At 37.2% G+C, this 20,830-nt stretch overlaps 1 protein-coding gene across 4 annotated transcripts in view; it reads right to left on the reverse strand.

The window, feature by feature from the left end:
- PHC3 (polyhomeotic homolog 3) overlaps positions 1 to 20,830 on the reverse strand; it is an 87,501-nt gene that overhangs the window by 13,316 nt on the left and 53,355 nt on the right. For 3 of the 4 annotated variants that reach the window (XM_081234547.1, XM_081234546.1, XM_081234545.1), the window contains 4 exons: positions 11,160 to 11,319; positions 5,028 to 5,142; positions 1,623 to 1,755; positions 1,300 to 1,531 (listed from right to left, as the gene is read on the reverse strand). In XM_081234547.1, coding sequence (XP_081090673.1) covers positions 1,300 to 1,531; positions 1,623 to 1,755; positions 5,028 to 5,142; positions 11,160 to 11,319 — 640 coding nt within the window. Of the gene's footprint in view, positions 1 to 1,299; positions 1,532 to 1,622; positions 1,756 to 5,027; positions 5,143 to 11,159; positions 11,320 to 20,830 lie in introns of those variants that run through there. The other variant, XM_081234548.1, reaches the window with a different exon arrangement.

The raw sequence follows: 20,830 nt of genomic DNA on the forward strand, positions 1-20,830 counted from the left end.
TTTTAAAAAGCAGAATACTTCTGAATATACTTTCTTTACTCATACAACACTTTATTTAATTAATTTATTTTAATTTTTATTATTATTATTATTTTTTGTATTTTGGCCGCACCACACAGCATGTGGGATGATTCCCCAACCAGGGATTGAACCTGGGCCTCTGCAGTGAAAGCGATGAATCCTAACGTCTAGGTCACCAGGGAACTCCCAACACTTTAGCTGTAAGTTTGCTTCTGAGACAGTGGTCACCTTCATAGAAAGATTAATTAGCAAAAATAGCTGGATTAATTTTAATAAGTCTGTAGACAAGTTCACAGGGGATACATTTTTCTGGAAAGCTTGTTGTCAAGAGAAATGACAGATTCTGAAAACCAAAAATTCTGATTCTGAAACTGAAAAACCAAAATGGAACAAATATTTTTAAAACCTTATTTTCCATATTCATAAGGTCAAAGTGAATGATAAAGGTTTGCTGATTAAAAAAATACATATTGTCTTAACATATATAGCAGTGTGGGTCTCATGATGAGCAAAGGTGCAGCTGTCTTCAGTAGCCAGCCCCTTAGAGAAAGTGGAAATAAAAGATTATTGTTGTAGTAAAGAAAAAAGATAAAGAACATAATGACTTAAGCTGATGCAAAGAGTACCAAATGAGAGAGCAGAAAACATAAACAAGAAAGTAACCCTCAATACTAGAATAGAATATCATAACTGAATTTCAGTTGTCTACTTAATTTCAGAAGTATTCTTGATGTCTATTTACTGCAAAGAATCAAAGAATGCAGCCTCCTTTAAAAGAAACACTTGTTTTTTTTTTAAAAGAAGCCAAAATTTTATATTCTAAAAGGTGCTGATTAGCTTTCAAAAAAGTAAAAGAAAAAATTATAGTCTCTCTTACTTCATTTAAAAAAGGTTAAATTAGGAAATAAGGAGGAAATAGAATAGAAAACTGGAAGAGCAGAAGGGAAGAAGTGTCTGACTCAATCTCTCTACTGACCTCTCGAGAGAAATCAGACTGAAGAGAAGAGAGCACCTTTAATCTCTTCACCGGCTGAGGTGTCACAGCAGAAGCAGGACTAGTCAGTTTTTATCGACTTGGGGGGTATGAGAAAATACCCAGTTGTGCTGAGGGAATAAGCAAGAGGAGACAGAACACATTTCAATACCAAATGCCATTTAATGAGCACATACACATAGAACTTCTCTAACCCTTCTGTGCAATAGGTGTGGATGGATCTAACGTCATTCCTCTGTGTGTGCACAAGACAAATATTAAGGCCAAAGCGGTGAACCACATACCAGGCAAAGAATGGATGAAGGCCCAGACGTCATCAACTGTCCATACAGATGGCTCCGTTTGTGCAACTGGTAGCAAGTCACTGTTCTCAGGCATTTTCCTCATTCTCACATCCCGAAGCTCACGCTCTCTTTCCCGCTCACTCTGCCTGCGCAGGCGTGTTGTCATTGCAGATGGCACAGAATCTTCGTGAGAAGCCAAGTCTTCTTCTGCAGATGGATAAGTAATTGGAAGCTGGAAAATGTAGTACAGGTAAAATACAGCATTGCACTTTCCTTGTATTTCTGAAAAGGGTATTGTACGTTGAATCAAAGTTTCTACAGACCTGCCTAAGGATATGTTCTCTTGCTGCCCCATCAGGGCCACTTGGACGACGGCCACGATGCCCAAGACTTTGATTATCAGGCTTACGATTCCAACGACTAAGTGCAAATTTTTTAGAACAGCTAACATTGTACCTAAGAAATTCAAGTAAGAAAAAAATTAAATGATGTATGGGACACTCCATTTAGTAATTAATTATGACCTTAAAGTGCAGTTGTGAATCAGTAAGTGCCATTTATTTCATTATGATCTGTAATACCTCATAAAGTAAACCATAGTGTTCAATAGATTTACTTATGCTAACAGTAAAAAAAAAAAAAAAAAGTGGCCTTGTTTTACATCACAGTATAGCTCTCAATATAATACTGGACACCTATAACAAGGTATTGATATTTTCTCCTAATAACAGCATGATAGAAACTCTCTGCAAAATACAGAGGATAACTCATTTTTCTAGCTGCAAAATAATTCAAGGTTCCAGGAGAAAATAAATTATGAATTAATCATTTAAACGTTCAAATTGTTATTTTTCCAGGTAATCATTTCTGAAGAGATATTAATAAAAAGAGGTTAATATAGTAGAGAGGGGGAATCTCAAATGGCTAGTAAAATATTTTTCAAATATAACTAAAATCAAGAAATGAAAAGGTAAAGTTGAGATTTCAAAGTTCCACAAGGAATTCATGGGTCTCAGGAATTCAGGAAATTCAAATATATATAATTCTTTAAAATTGGCTGAAAGATTATCTTTATCAAAATAGACTGTCTAATATTTTTAAATATACATTTTTAACATACATATATTTAAAATATGGAACACTTTATGTATTTGCCTATCATCTTTGTGCAGGGGCCATGCTAATGTTCTCTGTAGCATTCCAATTTTAGAATATGTGCTGTCGAAGTGAGCACTCTAAAATTTTTTAATGTAGACCTTTATAAAGCATGATGACAGCTTAAAAGAATCCTATGCCATTTACTGAGTTCCAACACCCTAGAACAAAGGCTGGCAAACTTCTTCTATAAAGGGCCAGATATTAAATATTTTAGGCTTTGTAAGCCACACAAATTTCTGGCACAACTACTCAACTCTGCAACTGTAACATGAAAGCAGCCATAGACAATAATGAATGAGCATGGGGACTTCCTGGTGGCACAGTGGTTGAGAATACGCCTGCCAATGCAGGGGACACGGGTTCGAGCCCTGGTCTGGGAAGATCCCACATGCCACGGAGCAACTAGGCCCGTGCACCACAACTGCTGAGCCTGCGCTCTAGAGCCTGCGAGCCACAATTACTGAGCCTGCGCGCCACAGCTACTGAAACCTGCACGCCTAGAGCCTGTGCTCTGCAACAAAGAGAAGCCACCGCAATGAGAAGCCCATGCACTGCAATGAAAAGCAGCCCCTGCTCTCGCAACTAGAGGAAGCCTGTGAGCAGCAAAAGACCCAACACAGCCAAAAATAAATAAATTATTTTTTAAAAAAATAATGAATGAGCATGGATGTGTTCCAATAAAACTTTATTTAATAACATTTAAATCTGAATTTTACGTAATTTTCAGGTGTCACAAAATGTTATTCTTTTGATTCTTTTTCAACCACCTAAAAAGTTAAATACTATCCTTAGTTCAGGGACCATGTAAAAATAGGCTCCAAAAAGGACTCAGCCTGGGCATAGTTTGCCAACCCCTTCCCTAGAAAGAGTGAAAAGAGATGATCTAAGATACAAATTTCTGAAAAGCTACACAAAGGCTAAGAAAAATATACACAGTTCCTCTTTTTTTACACATAAAACTACCATTGTAATTTCTTATTTTCAAAACTCTTTTGCTCTAAGATGATTTTTTCAGGGAAATGACAAGAATTTCCTCACCTATGTTTTATGAAAATATCAGGAGGTAGAAGTAAGGAGTACTATGAGAGTGAATAGGCTATTTTTCCACTAAAAATATAAAAAAGAAAAGTGTCCTGATGGTCACTTCATTTTACCCTAAAACAATTCAACAAGCTCTTCCTGTGTTCATTATGCTTATCTGTGGGCTCAGCTCTAAAGGTTTCTGATTTCCATTCACATCAACTGACAAAACTTCTTTCCTAGCTGACTATAGAACAGAGAAGAGAGACTAACTTTACACTTGCTATTTAGTCCCTAAATATTTAGATATCTAAGACAGATAGCTAGGCGGACATGTAAACAGCAGTTCTCAGGTGAGACCTAATTTATCCTCTCCTCCTTGCTCTTCTCTCGTCTGCATTTTCCTACATTAGGACCCCTAAACCTCTAAAGAGCTTCGCCTAAAGGTATAATAACAGGACAACTGAGCAATCACCTCTGGGAGAAGAGTGATCGTAGTGTGTTAAATGTCCTGAAATATTTCTAAATAGTCAAGAAGTTTAAAATATTCTGAAAGGCAATCCTTCTCCCTCAATTTTTAATCCCTTAGAATCAGAGAGCCACTATTCTTTCTTGTAGTACAAGCAAACTGGAAAAACTCCTAAGTTAAAATAGGAGTTACATAATTTCATTAGGACTATCAATAACATGAAAGAATATCTGAATAACAGATTGACAATTGAAAAACCAATAACCCATTTTTAGAGGAAAATACTTCTACTAGTTATTTAACTTAAGTTTTTACTAAGTGTATTTTAGGGGCACCATACTAAATAATGTATCCAAGCAAGAAATTCCCTGGATGAATCTTTAAGATCTTAAATTCTTTGAGAGAATAATAACTTTTGGAATAGAAAACAAATTTCAAAATAATCAACCTGTGCATACACTTCACCTTTAGTGGGAAATACCTATAATTAGGATTTATAATCATTATTAGAGGGGTGTTCTTTAATGTAAACTAAACTTGAGACTAGATCAATGAAGATAATAAAAAATTTTTTTAGTAATACTATTCACCTATAATATTACTATTGAAAATACAGGTTTAGAAGACAGGCCATTTTGTTGTCAGATAATATAACAATGTGGAGAACTTATGCTATAGCTGTCCCACTTAGAAACCTAAAATAAATAGGATATGGTTAAAAGAAATGAAACATTTTAAAATATAACAAAGTAAATCCAGGTATTTCAATATTGATAAAACAAATATTGTTTTGATACCTTAAGGACTAGTAGTCTATTCACAGGAGGGGTTCTCCTAAGCATATTCTTACCACCAGAAGATTGCCACTTCAATATTAGATTATGCTGTATGTGTTATGAATATGCAGTTTTCACGGAGCAAAAGTTAACAATTAAATAGCAAAGTAGCTCCAAATAATGCCTATTTGATATCATTCCTCTGTAATATCTAGTTTTGACTAATGGTAAAGTCTACAAGTTTTTTGGTTTTGTTACAGCAGTTGTTGGCTTGTGCTCTAGGAAATTCAAGAGAACAGAAATACCTTTTGGCACACGACATAGTGCAGAATCTTTTTGACCGCAGAAATTCATTAGCATACCCCATCTTTCCACAGAATTCACACTTGAGCAACTCACTGTCCATTTCTTCTAATGCCTCTAAAAAGAAGAAAACAAAGAAAAAACTTCCAAAAATTTAATCGTGGCAAATTTTCTTTTAGCTTCTACTTTGGTTGGATGCTACTAGTGTTCAGACCCTCCAGGAAACGTAAAAGGAATGGTCTTTTAACTTTTCAATCCATAGCCACTTTGGCAAGGCAAAGCCCCCCAAAACAACCACTTCCACCAATTTCCTCTTGCTCCTGCATAAAAATATTTTATGGAGTTTTCTCCACAAAATGCAATACATTTTAAAGGTTCATTTTGCTAAGAATCCAACCTACCTAAAATGTGCAAAATAAAACAAAGTCACTACTTTCAAAATTCATCATGTAGTATATGAATTTTGACACATTGTGCTATGTACAATATATATAGCAAAGAACACACTTCTAACTGGAGAAAATGAGGATGAATCCAAAAAGAAGGTAAAATTTTGATGTGTGATTTCAGAGGAGCATTTAAAACAGTTAACACTCTCAAAGATCTGCAATGTACAACAGAATATATAAAGATGTATTTATCTAATTATAAAAGTCCGTTTTAGTCTTATATTAAAACAAAGTAATTTACATTTACCTTCAAAATCACCATTGGTTTTGTAACTTCTAACCTCTGCTCCTTTTTGTCAGGGTGTCTCTCTGTTAAATGAGAATGTCCTTCCCTCCACCTCTATATCCATAACTTTCAAGTCATACCACAGGACCCAAAGAAACTTCCCACCTAAATCCTCAAGTATTCAGCAGCAGCAGTCACCTGTAAGTAAGCAACTTAAATCTTCAGGACCCACAGTTTCCTCATCTGTAAAATAGAGTTTAAAATACCCTTCCCGAAGAATTGCAGTGAAGATTACACGAATGCCCAATAGGTAGCAGGCATAAAAAAGTGACAGTTCCATTTCCTATTTTCCACATAAGAACTAAGAGTACTAAGACCTGTAATAAGTGCTTAAGAAACACTTCAGTGAAAACTGTTAAATTCTTAAATCCACCATATTTTGCCATTTTCATGCATCATCATAATTCCTATGCCGAGTCATATAAAATATACAAAAAAAAAAAAAAAAACGGGCTTCCCTGGTGGCGCAGTGGTTGAGAGTCCGCCTGCCGATGCAGGGGACACGGGTTCATGCCCCGGTCTGGGAAGATCCCACATGCCGCGGAGCGGCTGGGCCCGTGAGCCATGGCCGCTGAGCCTGCGCCTCCGGAGCCTGTGCTCCGCGACGGGAGAGGCCACAACAGTGAGAGGCCCACATACCGCAAAAAAAAAAAAAAAAAAAAAAAAAAAATACAAAAAAAGAAGTCCACTAACTAAAGCTTTTAGCTATGAGCTCCATATGTGCTTTTCTATGTTATTCATTTAAGCAAGACTTGTTAAGATGAAGAAAGGGACTCTGAAATGTAGACATGGATGACACATACTCAGTACATTCAAGCATCACATTATCCCAGTGTTACTGGAGAAGCAAACAGCAAAGTGCTAAATTAAGTGAAGGCAGCAAGAACTAAAAAACACACTGTGAAATATTTGAAGTTCCAAGGGACATCCAAATACACTGTCATGACCAATCAAATCATAAACTAGCAAGGGATCATCTCAAGGAAATTCTCAAGACTGTCTTCATAAACAAAACTCATCTATTTAGTAGCAATGAGGAACAAGAGTCTCAAAGCAAGTAAAGTAAAAACTGTTCCTTCCAATGACCTAGAGATGGCTTTCACACAGTTGTGCCCCTCAACACATCCCTGGGACCTAGTGTCATACTTCCAGGAGTATTGCTTTTACGCTGTGACACTTGTAACCAGATCTGACCTTGAAAAGCCTGTACTGGAGACAGAACCTCTCATTTGACCACCACTGCCACCAACCCAGCCCCAAAGAGCCCATTTGTCAACTTGTTCCGTTTTGACTATACTGAAAGCTTTATTTCAAAAGTTTGTATTAATTAACATAATAATATGCAACACTTGATAACAGGTTATAATACCTTATGAAGGAGAAGGAAATGTTTTTGCTGGTGAGAGAGGGGAGACCCCAAACAGGTATGGTCTAAGGGTTAACAACCCGACAAAAACAGAACATCAGTTTTATTTCTCATAAAGAAGAGAGGAATATTAACAGATTCAAAAAAGTCCAGTTCTAATATTTGGTCAAAATTTCAACAAATCTGGTAATGTTACCAAGGCTACTTTTTCACATTTGTAAATAAAAAATTACAGAGTCAAATAAGTTTAAAAAACTACTGCTTTAGCTAATAAAGATGGGATTCTATGTCAGAGACAGCTGGCAATTCCCTAATATCCGTTCTTCATTTTTCTCCCACAGTAACAAAATCCTAATATTTAGCTAGGAATATGGCCACTGAGAATAAAAAGTACAGTTTCTGCCCCATGTGTGGCCAATTTCTGACCAAATTCCAGGTACTGCCCTTTCTCCCATCTTACCATTAGAATGTGATCATGAAGATTAGCTATCTTGGAAATGTGAGCAACATTCTAGGGATGGCAGAGCCACTGACAGCTTAGGTGCCCAACACAATGGAGCCCTTCACTGCTTACCTTTAGACTATGTCAGAGAAAATTAAACTTTTTTATTTCATCAGGTATTATTCTGGGTCTCTAATGGAGTGGCCAAACACATATCCTAACCAATAGAGATCCCCAATTTTTTTGTGCAAGGAGGAGTTACTTTTCAATTTTCCTGAAGACTTGAGATCATGTGATGGTCAGCAGCAAAGAGAGGCGATGAGATAGAAACCACGATCAGTGTGATGATTTACCAGGGAAGACATAAGATATTTTGGTAAATCACATTTTGGTTGGAGATTCTGGTTATAGAACCAGTCCAAATAGAGACATAGTTTATCCTTTAAAAAAAGAATAATCCTTACATTGTTTTTCATACTGAATTAAACTGTATATACTACTACAACCAAAGCCACTAAATAAGTGACCTCACCATTTCACCCTGTAATACTTCCCGTAAACACCGAAGTATACAGTAACAGAAACACTTTATAAAATTACCTTGGGAAATTATGAAGTATTTAAAAATTTGACACATTTTCAGTAAATATATCTCCACTATGAAATAGAATAATCTTTCTTTAACTGAATATAGTTAACATAAAACAGTGTGTAAATTTAAGGTGTAAAATACATTAACTTGATACATTTATATATTATAATATGACTGCCTTTGTAGCAATACTGAGCACTTCTGTCACATTACATTTTTATCCTTTCATTTTAGTCACTGGGATAATTAAGTTTAAGTCTCTTAGCAAGGCTGATGATTATAGTACAATATTGTTTATACTCATTATACCATGCACTAGATCTCTACGGCTTATTCATTATTCATTGCATAGATTAATCATCTTTAAATCTCCCTTTTCCTTACTCTGGTATCTTGTCCTTTAAAAGTACCCTTTGCCTTGTCTTCCTCTTCCCACCATGACTACAGGTATCAATTACATGCCAAACCTCTACACTGCTCCTACATGTGACCAGCAGAGTTTCCAAAAACACTCTTTTTCATGTCACCTGCCTAAAAAATCTTCAGTAACCATCCTCTTGACAGCAAGATAACTCCTAACTCCATAGTTGAATATCAAAGTATGCTAGAATCTGACTGCCTTACTACCCACTACACTTCTCTAACCCAACTGTCTACTCTTTGCTGCCCCCTCCTGAAGTTACCTAGCACTTGCACATCTTTTGTGCATTTATTCATGGTATGCTAACCTGAAAGGTTATTCCTGTTATCTTAAGTCTATGCTTTACCAGCCAAGACCCAGGTCAAATCCCATCTCTAGAGAAAACTCACCAAACTGGCAATAATCCCACTCAGTTTTAACGTGCCAAGTTCTTACTGTCTATAATAATTCATTTAATACCTACCATATGTTGCTCCTTAGTTATCTTTCTGTTGTGGAGATTGCTACTTCCTACTAGATCAAAAGCTCCTCTAGGTTCTAGCATAGTCCAGCATATATTTTAATTGTATATAAACCATGAGCATCACAACATATGCTGTGAAGCTTCCTAAGCAGTTTTCCATTTTTCTCCAATATGTGCACACAAGAGAGCACATTACATATGCTTATTAGGCTAGAAAACTTTTGTTTATAAACTTATTCTTATAGATATAGACAAGAAAAAAAAACCCCTGCACATTCATCTTTACTACTCTTTATCTCAAATGAAAAATTTTCTCAGATAAATAGTATGCATAACTAAAAGCAAGTATTTAGGAATTAAATGAAATTAAATTCATAACAACAAAAGGCAAAATGTACACACTGTTTGGATCCTGATTTGAACAAAATAACTATAAAAGAACATTTATACAATTTAGGCAATTATACAATTGAGGAAATCTGAATATGGACCAGGTACTAGATGACACCAAACAGTTATTAATGTTGTTTTGTGTGACACAGCAATAAAATGTACACTTTTTGGGGTTCCCTGGTGGCGCAGTGGTTGCGAGTCCGCCTGCCGATGCGGGGGACACGGGTTTGTGCCCCGGTCCGGGAAGATCCCACATGCCGCGGAGCGGCTGGGCCCGTGAGCCATGGCCGCTGAGCCTGCGCGTCCGGAGCCCGTGCTCCACAACGGGAGAGGCCACAACAGTGAGAGGCCCGTGTAATGCAAAAAAAAATTAAAATAAAAAAATAAAATGTACACTTTTTATAGATGCACACTGAAGCATGAACTAGTAAAATACAGTAAGAACCATGATCTTTTTTCAAACAGAGGAATAAAGGGAGAAAAGGGAAAGAGAAAAAGCAACAGAGAAAGAGAGAAGGGCGGAACGTAGGGAGAAAAAAACAAAAGGGATGGATGAAGCTGGTGTGGCAAAATAATGTTTAAAATTGGGTAATGTTGAGTCTGGGTGAGGTGGGATTCATTATAGAGTTCTCTCTAATTGTATGTATGTTTGAAAATTTTCATGTTTAACATTCTTTTAAATAAAAAAAAATCAAATTGAACTCAACGTAAGTTAGCAGTAAAAAAATTTTATACTACTATCATACTCTTTGCTATTCAAATAAAAAGTAAAACAGTGATAAATACTTTGCAACAGTTCATAAATTACCACAATGACAGAGGAGCCTTCCTCTTAAGAATTAGGAAAACTGCGAGCCAAGTCAGTATCTATTTTGCTTACCAGCATGCTATTTTACTTAATTTTAGCAAAGTACAGGCACATAATATATGCTAAATATTTACAAAATGAATAAATTAATTTTAGATGAAATATATTAATATATTGATAATTACTTAGAGATGTTAATTAATTCACTATTACAGAGCTCTGACTATATTAAATGCTATTTAATTAAACTGAATGGTATCAACTGCAGAGCCATGATCAGAATCAATAAAAAGTAAAATATATCATTTTTGCATTTATTTGTGTTTGTTTTCCTAAAGTCACTTTGCATTACCACTTTGACTTTTATGGAAGAGTCACTATTAGAATAAGGTCTATAAAAAAAATTCTTTGACACTGAGAAGATTTAGTGATATTTTCCTCTATGAACAAACTTAATCGCCTTTTGACTGAAGACTACGTCCTTAACACAACTGTAATACCCACCTGATATCAAACATCTGAATACATAAAGTCTAAAACCAAACAACCCAGAAGCTCTAAATTTTTAAGCAGACTCAGTAAAACAGTCATTTATTTAAGTCTGCTTAAGAAAGAGAATTGGTTGTTTTGATCCTAAAATTCTGAATTAGTTTCATATATAATGGAACTTTTCCCAACCACACTCCTTCAAATGTCAAACTGATAGTATACAAATTAACACCAATTTTGCTATTCTAATTGTATGACCATTAAGAGTCTGATTAGCTTTCCCACTATTTTAGTCAAATAATGCATTATATGAGAAAAAAAAGTAAATACTTCCAAGTGAAAATCTGTGTGGAATAAATACCCATGTCTTGTTTCAAACAATAAAAGTCAAAGTTAAAGGGCATCTTAAAGAAAAATCTACAAACCTTCAGCAATCATGTCTTCCATCTCTGTGTCAGATGAATTATCTGCATGCTTTGCATTATTCTGTAGCTCTGGCTGAACACACACAGAATTTATCACCTGATTATCCAAAATAGGCCTTTTTTTCACAGGCTGTTCAATCAGCAGAGATGAACGACTCACCTTTAAAAGACAGACAGCACAAAATAAAATAATCTTTTAAAAGATTTTCAGAAACAACTTAGTTTAAAAATCTCTTGAAACGAATGGTATCTGTGATAATTTACGTGTATGACTGATCAGATCCATTCATTAAGGGCTTTATTCCTTGAGAAAAGGTTAAGCAACCTGAACATAAATGCTTTATATTGCAGTTCATGAGCAGTATGGATGCTTCAAAGTCTCAGTCAAATGGAACCAAGGGTCCTAGTTTAGGCAGGTAGGCTAAAAAGTTTTTTAAAAAATCAGTAATAAATTTTGATGAGCGAGTACCTTTAATATTTTTTTTTCCTGCAATAACCTTTAAGATTTATTTTTCATGCACAAAGCTTTTTATTTGTAGGATTATCTCCTCAGGATAGATCATTATCATATGCATTTTAAAGATAAGGCAACTGGACTTCCCTGGTGGCACAGTGGTTAAGAACCCACCTGCCAATGCAGGGGACATGGGTTCAAGCCCTGGTCCAGGAAGATCCCACATGCCACAGAGCAACTAAGCCCATGTACCACAACTACAGAGCCTGTGCTCTAGAGCCCGCAAGCCACAACTACTGAGCCCATGTGCCACAACTACTGAAGCCTGTGCGCCGAGAGCCTGGGCTCCGCAACAAGAGAAGCCACTGCAATGAGAAGCCCATGCGCCATAAAGAAGAGTAGCCCCTGCTCGCGGCAACCAGAGAAAGCCCGCGCACAGCAATGAACATCCAACGCAGCCAAAAATAAATAAATAAATACATACATACATTAAAAAAAAAAAGATAAGGGAACTAATATTCCAAGTATGCAGGTGGAGGAGGAGACCTTCAAGATGTCGGAAGAATAAGATGCGGAGGTCACCTTCCTCCACAAGTACATCAGAAATACATCTACACGTGGAACAACTCCTACACGTGGAACAACTCCTACACGTGGAACAACACCTGCTGAATGCTGGCAGAAGACCTCAGACCTCCCAAAAGGCAAGAAACTCCCCACGTACCTGGGTAGGGCAAAAGAAAAAAGAATAAACAGAGACAAAAGAATAGGGACGGGACCTGCACCTCCGGAAGGGAGTTGTGAAGGAGGAAAAGTTTCCACACATTAACACAGAATTAGGGGCAAAGGGCAAAGCAGAGAGATTCCTGCACAGAGGATCAGTGCCGACCAGCACTCACCAGCCCGAGAGGCTTATCTGCTCACCCACTGGGGCGGGTAGGGGATGGGAGCTGAAGCACTGGCTTCGGAGGTCAGATCCCAGGGAGAGGACTGGGGTTGGCTGTATGAACACAGCCTGAAGGGAGTTAGTGCACCACAGCTGGCCAGGAGGTAGTCCGGGAAAAACTCTAGACGTGCCTAAGAGGCAAGAGATCATTGTTTCAGGGTGCACGAGGAGAGGGGATTCAGAGCACCACCTAAATGAGCTCCAGAGACGGGCACGAGCTGCAGCTATAAGGATGGACCCCACCGATGGGCATGAGACGTTAAGGCTGTTGCTGCCGCCACCAAGAAGCCTGTGTGTAAGCAAGCACAGGTCACTATCCTCACCTCCCCTCCCGGGAGCCTGTGCAGCCCGCCACTGCCAGGGTCCTGTGATCCAGGATCAACTTCCCCGGGAGAACTAATGGCGCGCCTCAGGCTGCTGCAACGTCACGCCAGCCTCTGCTACTGAAGGCTCGCCCCGCATCCATACCCCTCCCTTCCCCCGGCCTGAGTGAGCCAGAGCCCCCGAGTCAGCTGCTCCTTTAACCCCATCCTGTCTGAGCGGGAACAGACGCCCTCAGGCGACCTACATGCAGAGGCGGGGCCAAATCCAAAGCCGAGCCCCAGGAGCTGTGCGAACAAAGAAGAGAAAGGGAAATTTCTCCCAGCAGCCTCAGAAGCGGCGGATTATATCAACTTGATATACCCTGCATCTGTGGAATACCTGAATAGACAACGAATCATTCCAAAATTGAGGCAGCGGACTTTGGGAGCAGCTGTAGACTAGGGGTTTGCGTTCTGCATCTAATTTGTTTCTGGTTTTATGTTTACCTTAGTTTACTATTTAGAGTTTATTATCACTGGTAGATTTGTTTATTGATTTGGTTGCTCGCTTCCTTTCTTTTTTTGAATACATTTATATATATTTTTCCTTTCTCTTTTTGTGAGTGTGTATGTGTATGCTTCTTTGTGTGATTTTGTCTGTATAGCTTTGCTTTAAACATGTGTCCTAGGGTTCTGTCTGTCCGTTATTTGCTTCCTTTTTTTTTTTTCTTTAGTATAGTTTTTAGTGCTGGTTATCATTGGTGGATTTGTTTTTTGGTTTCATTGCTCTCTCCTTTCTTTCTTTCTATTACTTTTTAATTTTTTTATTTTTAATACTTTAAAAAATTTTTTATTTTAATACCTTTATTTTATTTTTTCTTTCTCTCTCTCCTCTCTCTCTCTCTCCCTCCCTCCATCCCTCCCTCTCTCTCTCCCTCTCCCTCTCTCTCTCCTCTCTCTCTCTCTCTTTCTCTCTTGCTTTCTCCCTTTTCTCCTGAGTCATGCGGCTGACAGGGTCTTCGTGCTCTGGCTGGGGGTCAGGCCTGTGCCTCTGAGGTGGGAGAGCTGAATTCAGGACATTGGTCCACCAGAGACCTCCTGGCTCCACATAATATCACACGGCGAAAGCTCTCCCAGAGATCTCCATCTCAACGCTAAGACCCAGCTCAACTCAACGACCAAAAAGCTATACTGCTGGACACCCTATGCCAAACAACTAGCAAGACAGGAACACAACCCCACCCATTAGCAGAGAGGCTGCCTAAAATCATAATAAGGTCACAGACACCCCAAAACACATCACCAGATGCAGTCCTGCCCACCAGAAAGACAATATATATCCAGCCTCATCCACGAGAACACAGGCACCAGTCCTCTCCATCAGGAAGCCTACACAACCCACTAAACCAATCTTAGCCACTGAGGGCAGACACCAAAAACAATGGGAACTATGAACATGGAGTCTGTGAAAAGGAGAACCCAAACACAGTAAGTTAAGCAAAATGAGAAGACAGAAAAACACACAGCAGATGAAGGAGCAAGGTAAAAACCCAACAGACCAAAAAAATGAAGAGGAAATAGGGAGCCTACCTGAAAAAGAATTCAAAGTAATGATAGTAAAGATGATCTAAGATCTTTGAAATAGAATAGACAAAATACAAGAAACGTTTAACAAGGACCTAGAAGAACTAAAGAGCAAACAAACAGTGATGAACAACACAATAAATGAAATTTAAAATTCTCTAGAAGGAATCAATGGCAGAATAACTGAGGCAGAAGAACGGATAAGTGACCTGGAAGATAAAACAGTGGAAATAACTACTGCAGAGCAGAATAAACAAAAAAGAATGAAAACAATTGAGGACAGTCTTAGAGACCTCTGTGACAACATTAAATGCACCAACATTCGAATTATAGGGGTTCCAGAAGAAGAAGAGGCAAAGAAAGGGACTGAGAAAATATTTGATGAGATTATAGTTGAAAACTTCCCTAATATGGGAAAGGAAATAGCCAATCAAGTCCAGGAAATGCAGAGAGTCCCATACAGGATAAATCCAAGGAGAAACACACCAAGACACATATTAATCAAACTATCAAAAATTAAATACAAAGAAAAAATATTAAAAGCAGCAAGGGAAAAACAACAAATAACATACAAGGGAATCCCCATAACGTTAACAGCTGATCTTTCAGCAGAAACTCTGACAGCCAAAAGGGAGTGGCAGGGCATATTTAAAGTGATGAAAGGGAAAAACCTACAACCAAGATTACTCTATCCAGCAAGGATCTTATTCAGATTCGACGGAGAAATTAAAACCTTTACAGACAAGCAAAAGCTAAGAGAATTCAGCACCACCAAACCAGCTTTAAAACAAATGCTAAAGGAACTTCTCTAGGCAGGAAACACAAGACAAGGAAAAGACCTATAATAACAAACCCAAAACAATTAAGAAAATTATAATAGGAACATACATATCGATAACTGCCTTAAATGTAAATGGATTAAATGCTCCAACTAAAAGACATAGACTGGCTGAATGGATACAAAAACAAGACCCATATATATGCTGTCTACAAGAGACCCACTTCAGACCTAGGGACACATACAGACTGAAAGTGAGGAGATGGAAAAAGATATTCCATGCAAATGGAAATCAAAAGAAAGCTGGAGTAGCAATTCTCATATCAGACAAAATAGACTTTAAAATAAAGACTATTACAACAGACAAAGAAGGACACTACATAATGATCAAGGGATCAATCCAAGAAGAAGATATAACAATTGTAAATATTTATGCACCCAACATAGGGGCACCTCAATACATAAGGCAAATGCTTACAGTCATAAAAGGGGAAATTGACAGTAACACAATCAGAGTAGGGTACTTGAACATTCCACTTTCACCAATGGACAGATCATCCAAAATGAAAATGAATGTAAGGATACACAAGCTTTAAATGATACATTAAACAAGATGGACTTAACTGATATTTATAGGACATTCCATACAAAAACAACAGAATACACTTTCTTCTCAAGTGCTCATGGAACATTCTCCAGGATAGATCATATCCTGGGTCACAAACCAAGCTTTGGTAAATTTAAGAAAACTGAAGTCATATCAAGTATCTTTTCTGACCACAACCCTATGAGACTAGATGTCAATTACAGGAAAAAATCTGTAAAAAATAGAAACACATGGAGGCTAAACCATACACTACTAAATCTCTTGCTTAAGAGATCATTGAAGAAATCAAAGAGGAAATAAAAAAAATACCTAGAAACAAATGACAATGAAAACACAACAACCCAAAACTTATGGGATGCAGCAAAAGCAGTTCTAAGAGGGAAGTTAGTAGCAATACAATCCTACCTCAGGAAACATCTCAAATAAACAACCTAACCTTACATCTAAAGCAATTAGAGAAAGAAGAACAAAAAAAACCAAAATTAGCAGAAGGAAAGAAATCATAAAGATCAGATCAGAAATAAATGAAAAAGAAATGAAGGAAACAATAGCAAAGGTCAATAAAACTAAAAGCTGGTTCTTGAGAAGATAAACGAAAGTGATAAACCATTAGCCAGACTCATCAAGAAAAAAGGGGAGAAGACTCAAATCAATATAATTGAAATGAAATGAAAAAGGAGAAGTAACAACTGACACTGCAGAAATACAAAGGATCATGAGAGATTACTACAAGTAACTATATGCCAAGAAAATGGACAACCTGCAAGAAATGGACAAATTCTTAAAAAGCACAACCTTCCAAGACTGAACCAGGAAGAAATAGAAAATATAAAAAGACCAATCACAAGCAATGAAATTGAGACTGTGATTAAAAATCTTCCAACAAACAAAAGCCCAGGACCAGATGGCTTCACAGGCGAATTCTAACAAACATTTAGGGAAGAGCTAACACCTATCCTTCTCAAACTCTTCCAATATATAGCAGAGGGAGGAACACTCCCAAACTCATTCTATGAGGCCATCATCACCCTGACACCAAAATCAGACAAAGATGTCACAAAGAAAACTACAGGCCAATATCACTGATAAACACAGATGCAAAAATCCTCAACAAAATACTAGCAAACAGAATCCAACAGCACATTAAAAGGAACATACACCATGATCAAGTGGGGTTTATCCCAGGAATGCAAGGATTCTTCAATATACGCAAATCAATCAAGTGATACACCATATTAACAAATTGAAGGAGAAAAACCATATGATCATCTCAATAGATGCAGAAAAAGCTTTCTACAAAATTCAACACCTGTTTATGATAAAAGCCATCCAGAAAGAAGGCATAGAGGGAACTTACGTCAACATAATAAAGGTCATATATGACAAACCCAAAGCCAACATTGCTCTCAATGGGGAAAAACTGAAACTATTTCCTCTAAGATCAGGAAAAAGACAAAGTTGTCCACTCTAACCACTGTTATTCAACATAGTTTTGGAAGTTTTAGCCAAAGCAATCAGAGAAGAAAAAGAGATAAAAGGAATCCAAATCGGAAAAGAAGTAAAGCTGTCACTGTTTGCAGATGACATGATACTATACATAGAAAATCGAAAAGATGCTACCAGAAAACTACTAGAGCTAATCAATGAATTTGGTAAAGGAGCAGGATACAAAATTAATGCACAGAAATCTCTGGCATTCCTATACACTAATGATGAAAAATCTGAAAGAGAAATTAAGGAAACACTCTCATTTACCACTGCAACAAAAAGAATAAAATACCCAGGAATAAACCTACCTAAGGAGACAAAAGACCTGTATGCAGAAAACTATAAGACACTGATGAAAGAAATTAAAGATGATACAAACAGATGGAGAGATGCACCATGTTCTTGGATGGGAAGAATCAACAATGTGAAAATGACTATACTAACCAAAGCAATCTACAGATTCAATGCAATCCCTATCAAACTACCAATGGCATTTTTCACAGAACTAGAACAAAAAATTTCAAGATTTGTATGGAAACAAAAAAGACCCCGAATAGCCAAAGCAATCTTGAGACACAAAAACGGAGCTGGAGGAATCAGGCTCCTAGACTTCAGACTATACTACAAAGCTGCAGTAATCAAGACAGTATGGTACTGGCACAAAAACAGAAATATAGATCAATGGAACAGGATAGAAAGCCCAGAGATAAACCCACGCACATATGGTCACCTTATTTTTGATAAAGGAGGCAAGAATATACAATGAAGAAAAGACAGCCTCTTCAGTAAGTGGTGCTGGAAAAACTGGACAGCAACATGTAAAAGAATGAAATTAGAACACTCCCTAACACCATACACAAAAATAAACTCAAAATGGATTAAATACCTAAATGTAAGGTCAGACACTATAAAACTCTTAGAGGAAAACATAGGTAGAACACTCTATGACATAAATCACAGCAAGATCCTTTTTGACCCACCTCCTAGAGAAATGGAAATAAAAACAAAAATAAACAAATGGGACCTAATGAAACTTCAAAGCTTTTGCACAGCAAAGGAAACCATAAACAAGATGAAAGACAACCCTCAGAATGGGACAAAATATGTGCAAATGAAGTAACTGACAAAGGATTAATCTCCAAAATTTATAAGCAGCTCATGCAGCTCAATATCAAAAAAACAAACAACACAATCCAAAAATGGGCAGAAGACCTAAATAGACATTTCTCCAAAGATATACAGATTGCCAACAAACACATGAAAGAATGCTCAACATCATTAATCATTAGAGAAATGCAAATCAAAACTATAATGACGTATAACCTCACGCCAGTCAGAATGGCCATCATCAAAATATCTACAAACAATAAATGCTGGAGAGGGTGTGGAGAAAAGGGAACCCTCTTGCACTGTTGGTGGGAATGTAAATTGACACAGCCACTATGGAGAACAGTATGGAGGTTTCTTAAGAAACTAAAAATAGAACTACCATATGACCCAGCAATCCCACTACTGGGCATATACCCTGAGAAAACTATAATTCAAAAAGAGTCACGTACCACAATTTTCATTGCAGCACTCTTTACAATAGCCAGGACATGGAAGCACCTCAGTGTCCACTGACAGATGAATGGATAAAGAAGATGTGCCACATATATACAATGGAGTATTACTGAGACATAAATGGAAACAAAATTGAGTTATCTGTAGAGAGGTGGACGGACCTAGAGTCTGTCATACAGAGTGAAGTAAGTCAGAAAGAGAAAAATACCATATGCTAACACATATATTTGGAATCTAAAAAAAAAAAAAAAATGGTTCTGAAGAACCTAGGGGCAGGACAGGAATAAAGAAACAGATGTAGAGAATGGACTTGAGGACACGGAGTGGGGAAAGGTAAGCTGGGACGAAGTGAGAGAGTGGCATGGACTTATATACACTACCAATGTAAAACAGATGGCTAGTGGGAAGCAGCTGCATAGCACAGGGAGATCAGCTTGGTGCTCTGCGACCACCTAGAGGGGTGAGATAGGGAGGGTGGGTGCGAGATGCAAGAGGGAGGAGATATGGGGATATATGTATAGCTGATTCACTTTAGTTACAAAGCAGAAACTAACACACCACTGTAAAGCAATTATACTCCAATAAAGGTGTTAAAAAAATAAAATAAAACAAAGGAATGCCTATCCAAAAAAAAAATATGCAGGTAATTTCTTTACAAAAGCAGAATCAGGAACTCAAGTCTCCTGACTCCCTAGTTCAGCAACCTATTATAATCGAAAAAAGAAAAAATGGAAAACTCATTGCTGAAAAAACTGTAATATTCAGTGCTGCTAAGAGTATACACTTCTGGTATATGAATAAATTTAAATAATCTTCCAGAAAATAATTTGGCAATATGTATCAGGAGTCTTATGAATACATACGTTGAATACATATGTAATGTGATCCAACACCTATACTTCTAGGAATTTATGCTAAAGAAATTATTTAAAATGTGGATTTCAAATGTGGATAATTTACATACAAAAATATTCCTTTCAGGGCTATCTGACAGCAAAAAAATGGAAACCTGAATGTCCAACAACATAGTTGTCCCTCAGTACTTGCAGGGGATTGGTTCCAAGACTCCAGAGGATACAAATTCTGCAGATGCTCAAGTCCCTTATGTAAAATGGAGTATTATTTGCATATAACCTATGCACATTCTCCCATGTACTTTTTTTTTTTTTTTGGCCACACCACATGGCATACGGGATCTTAGTTTCCTGACCAGGGATCGACCCAATGCATTGGGAGCACGGAGTCTTAACCACTGGACCGCCAGGGAAGTCCCATCCCATATACTTTATTTTTTTTATTTTTTTTCTCTTTTTTTTTTATTAGTTTCTGCTTTATAACAAAGTGAATCAGTCATACATATACATCTGTTCCCACATCCCTTCCCTCATGCATCTCCCTCCCTCCCACCCTCCCCATCCCACCCCCCATATACTTTAAATCATCTCTAGATTACTTATAATATTGAATACAATGTAAATGCGAAGTAAACAGTTGCCCGTGCATGGCAAATTCCAGTTTTGCTTTCTGGAACTTTGTAGACTTTCTTTTTTTTTTAAATTCCTGATCTATGATTGGGTTGACTCCCTGATGTGAAAACTGTGGATATGGGGGGCCAACTGTAATGGATTACATAAATTACAGCTGTCCAGAAAGTGAAATATTATGTAACCTTTCAAAATGTTTCCTAAGTACTATTAATCAAACTAGAAAATAAATGCTCAAGATACACTAAGTGAAAGAAGCTGAACTGTATATATAATAATAACCTTGATCATATGAAAAAATATATATATAAAAATATACTCTGGTATTACTGAGGATTATTTGTTCTCTACATTTTCCAAATTTTCCATTAAAAAAATAATATATATTACTTTTGTAATCTGAAAGAAGAAGTTGTAACTGTCACTAGTAATAACTGATAATCAAAGCTATGGCCATTAAGTGCC

This window comes from Mesoplodon bidens (assembly GCF_964165515.1).
Source record: "Mesoplodon bidens genome assembly, chromosome: 5".
Taxonomy (NCBI): Eukaryota; Metazoa; Chordata; class Mammalia; order Artiodactyla; family Ziphiidae; genus Mesoplodon; species Mesoplodon bidens.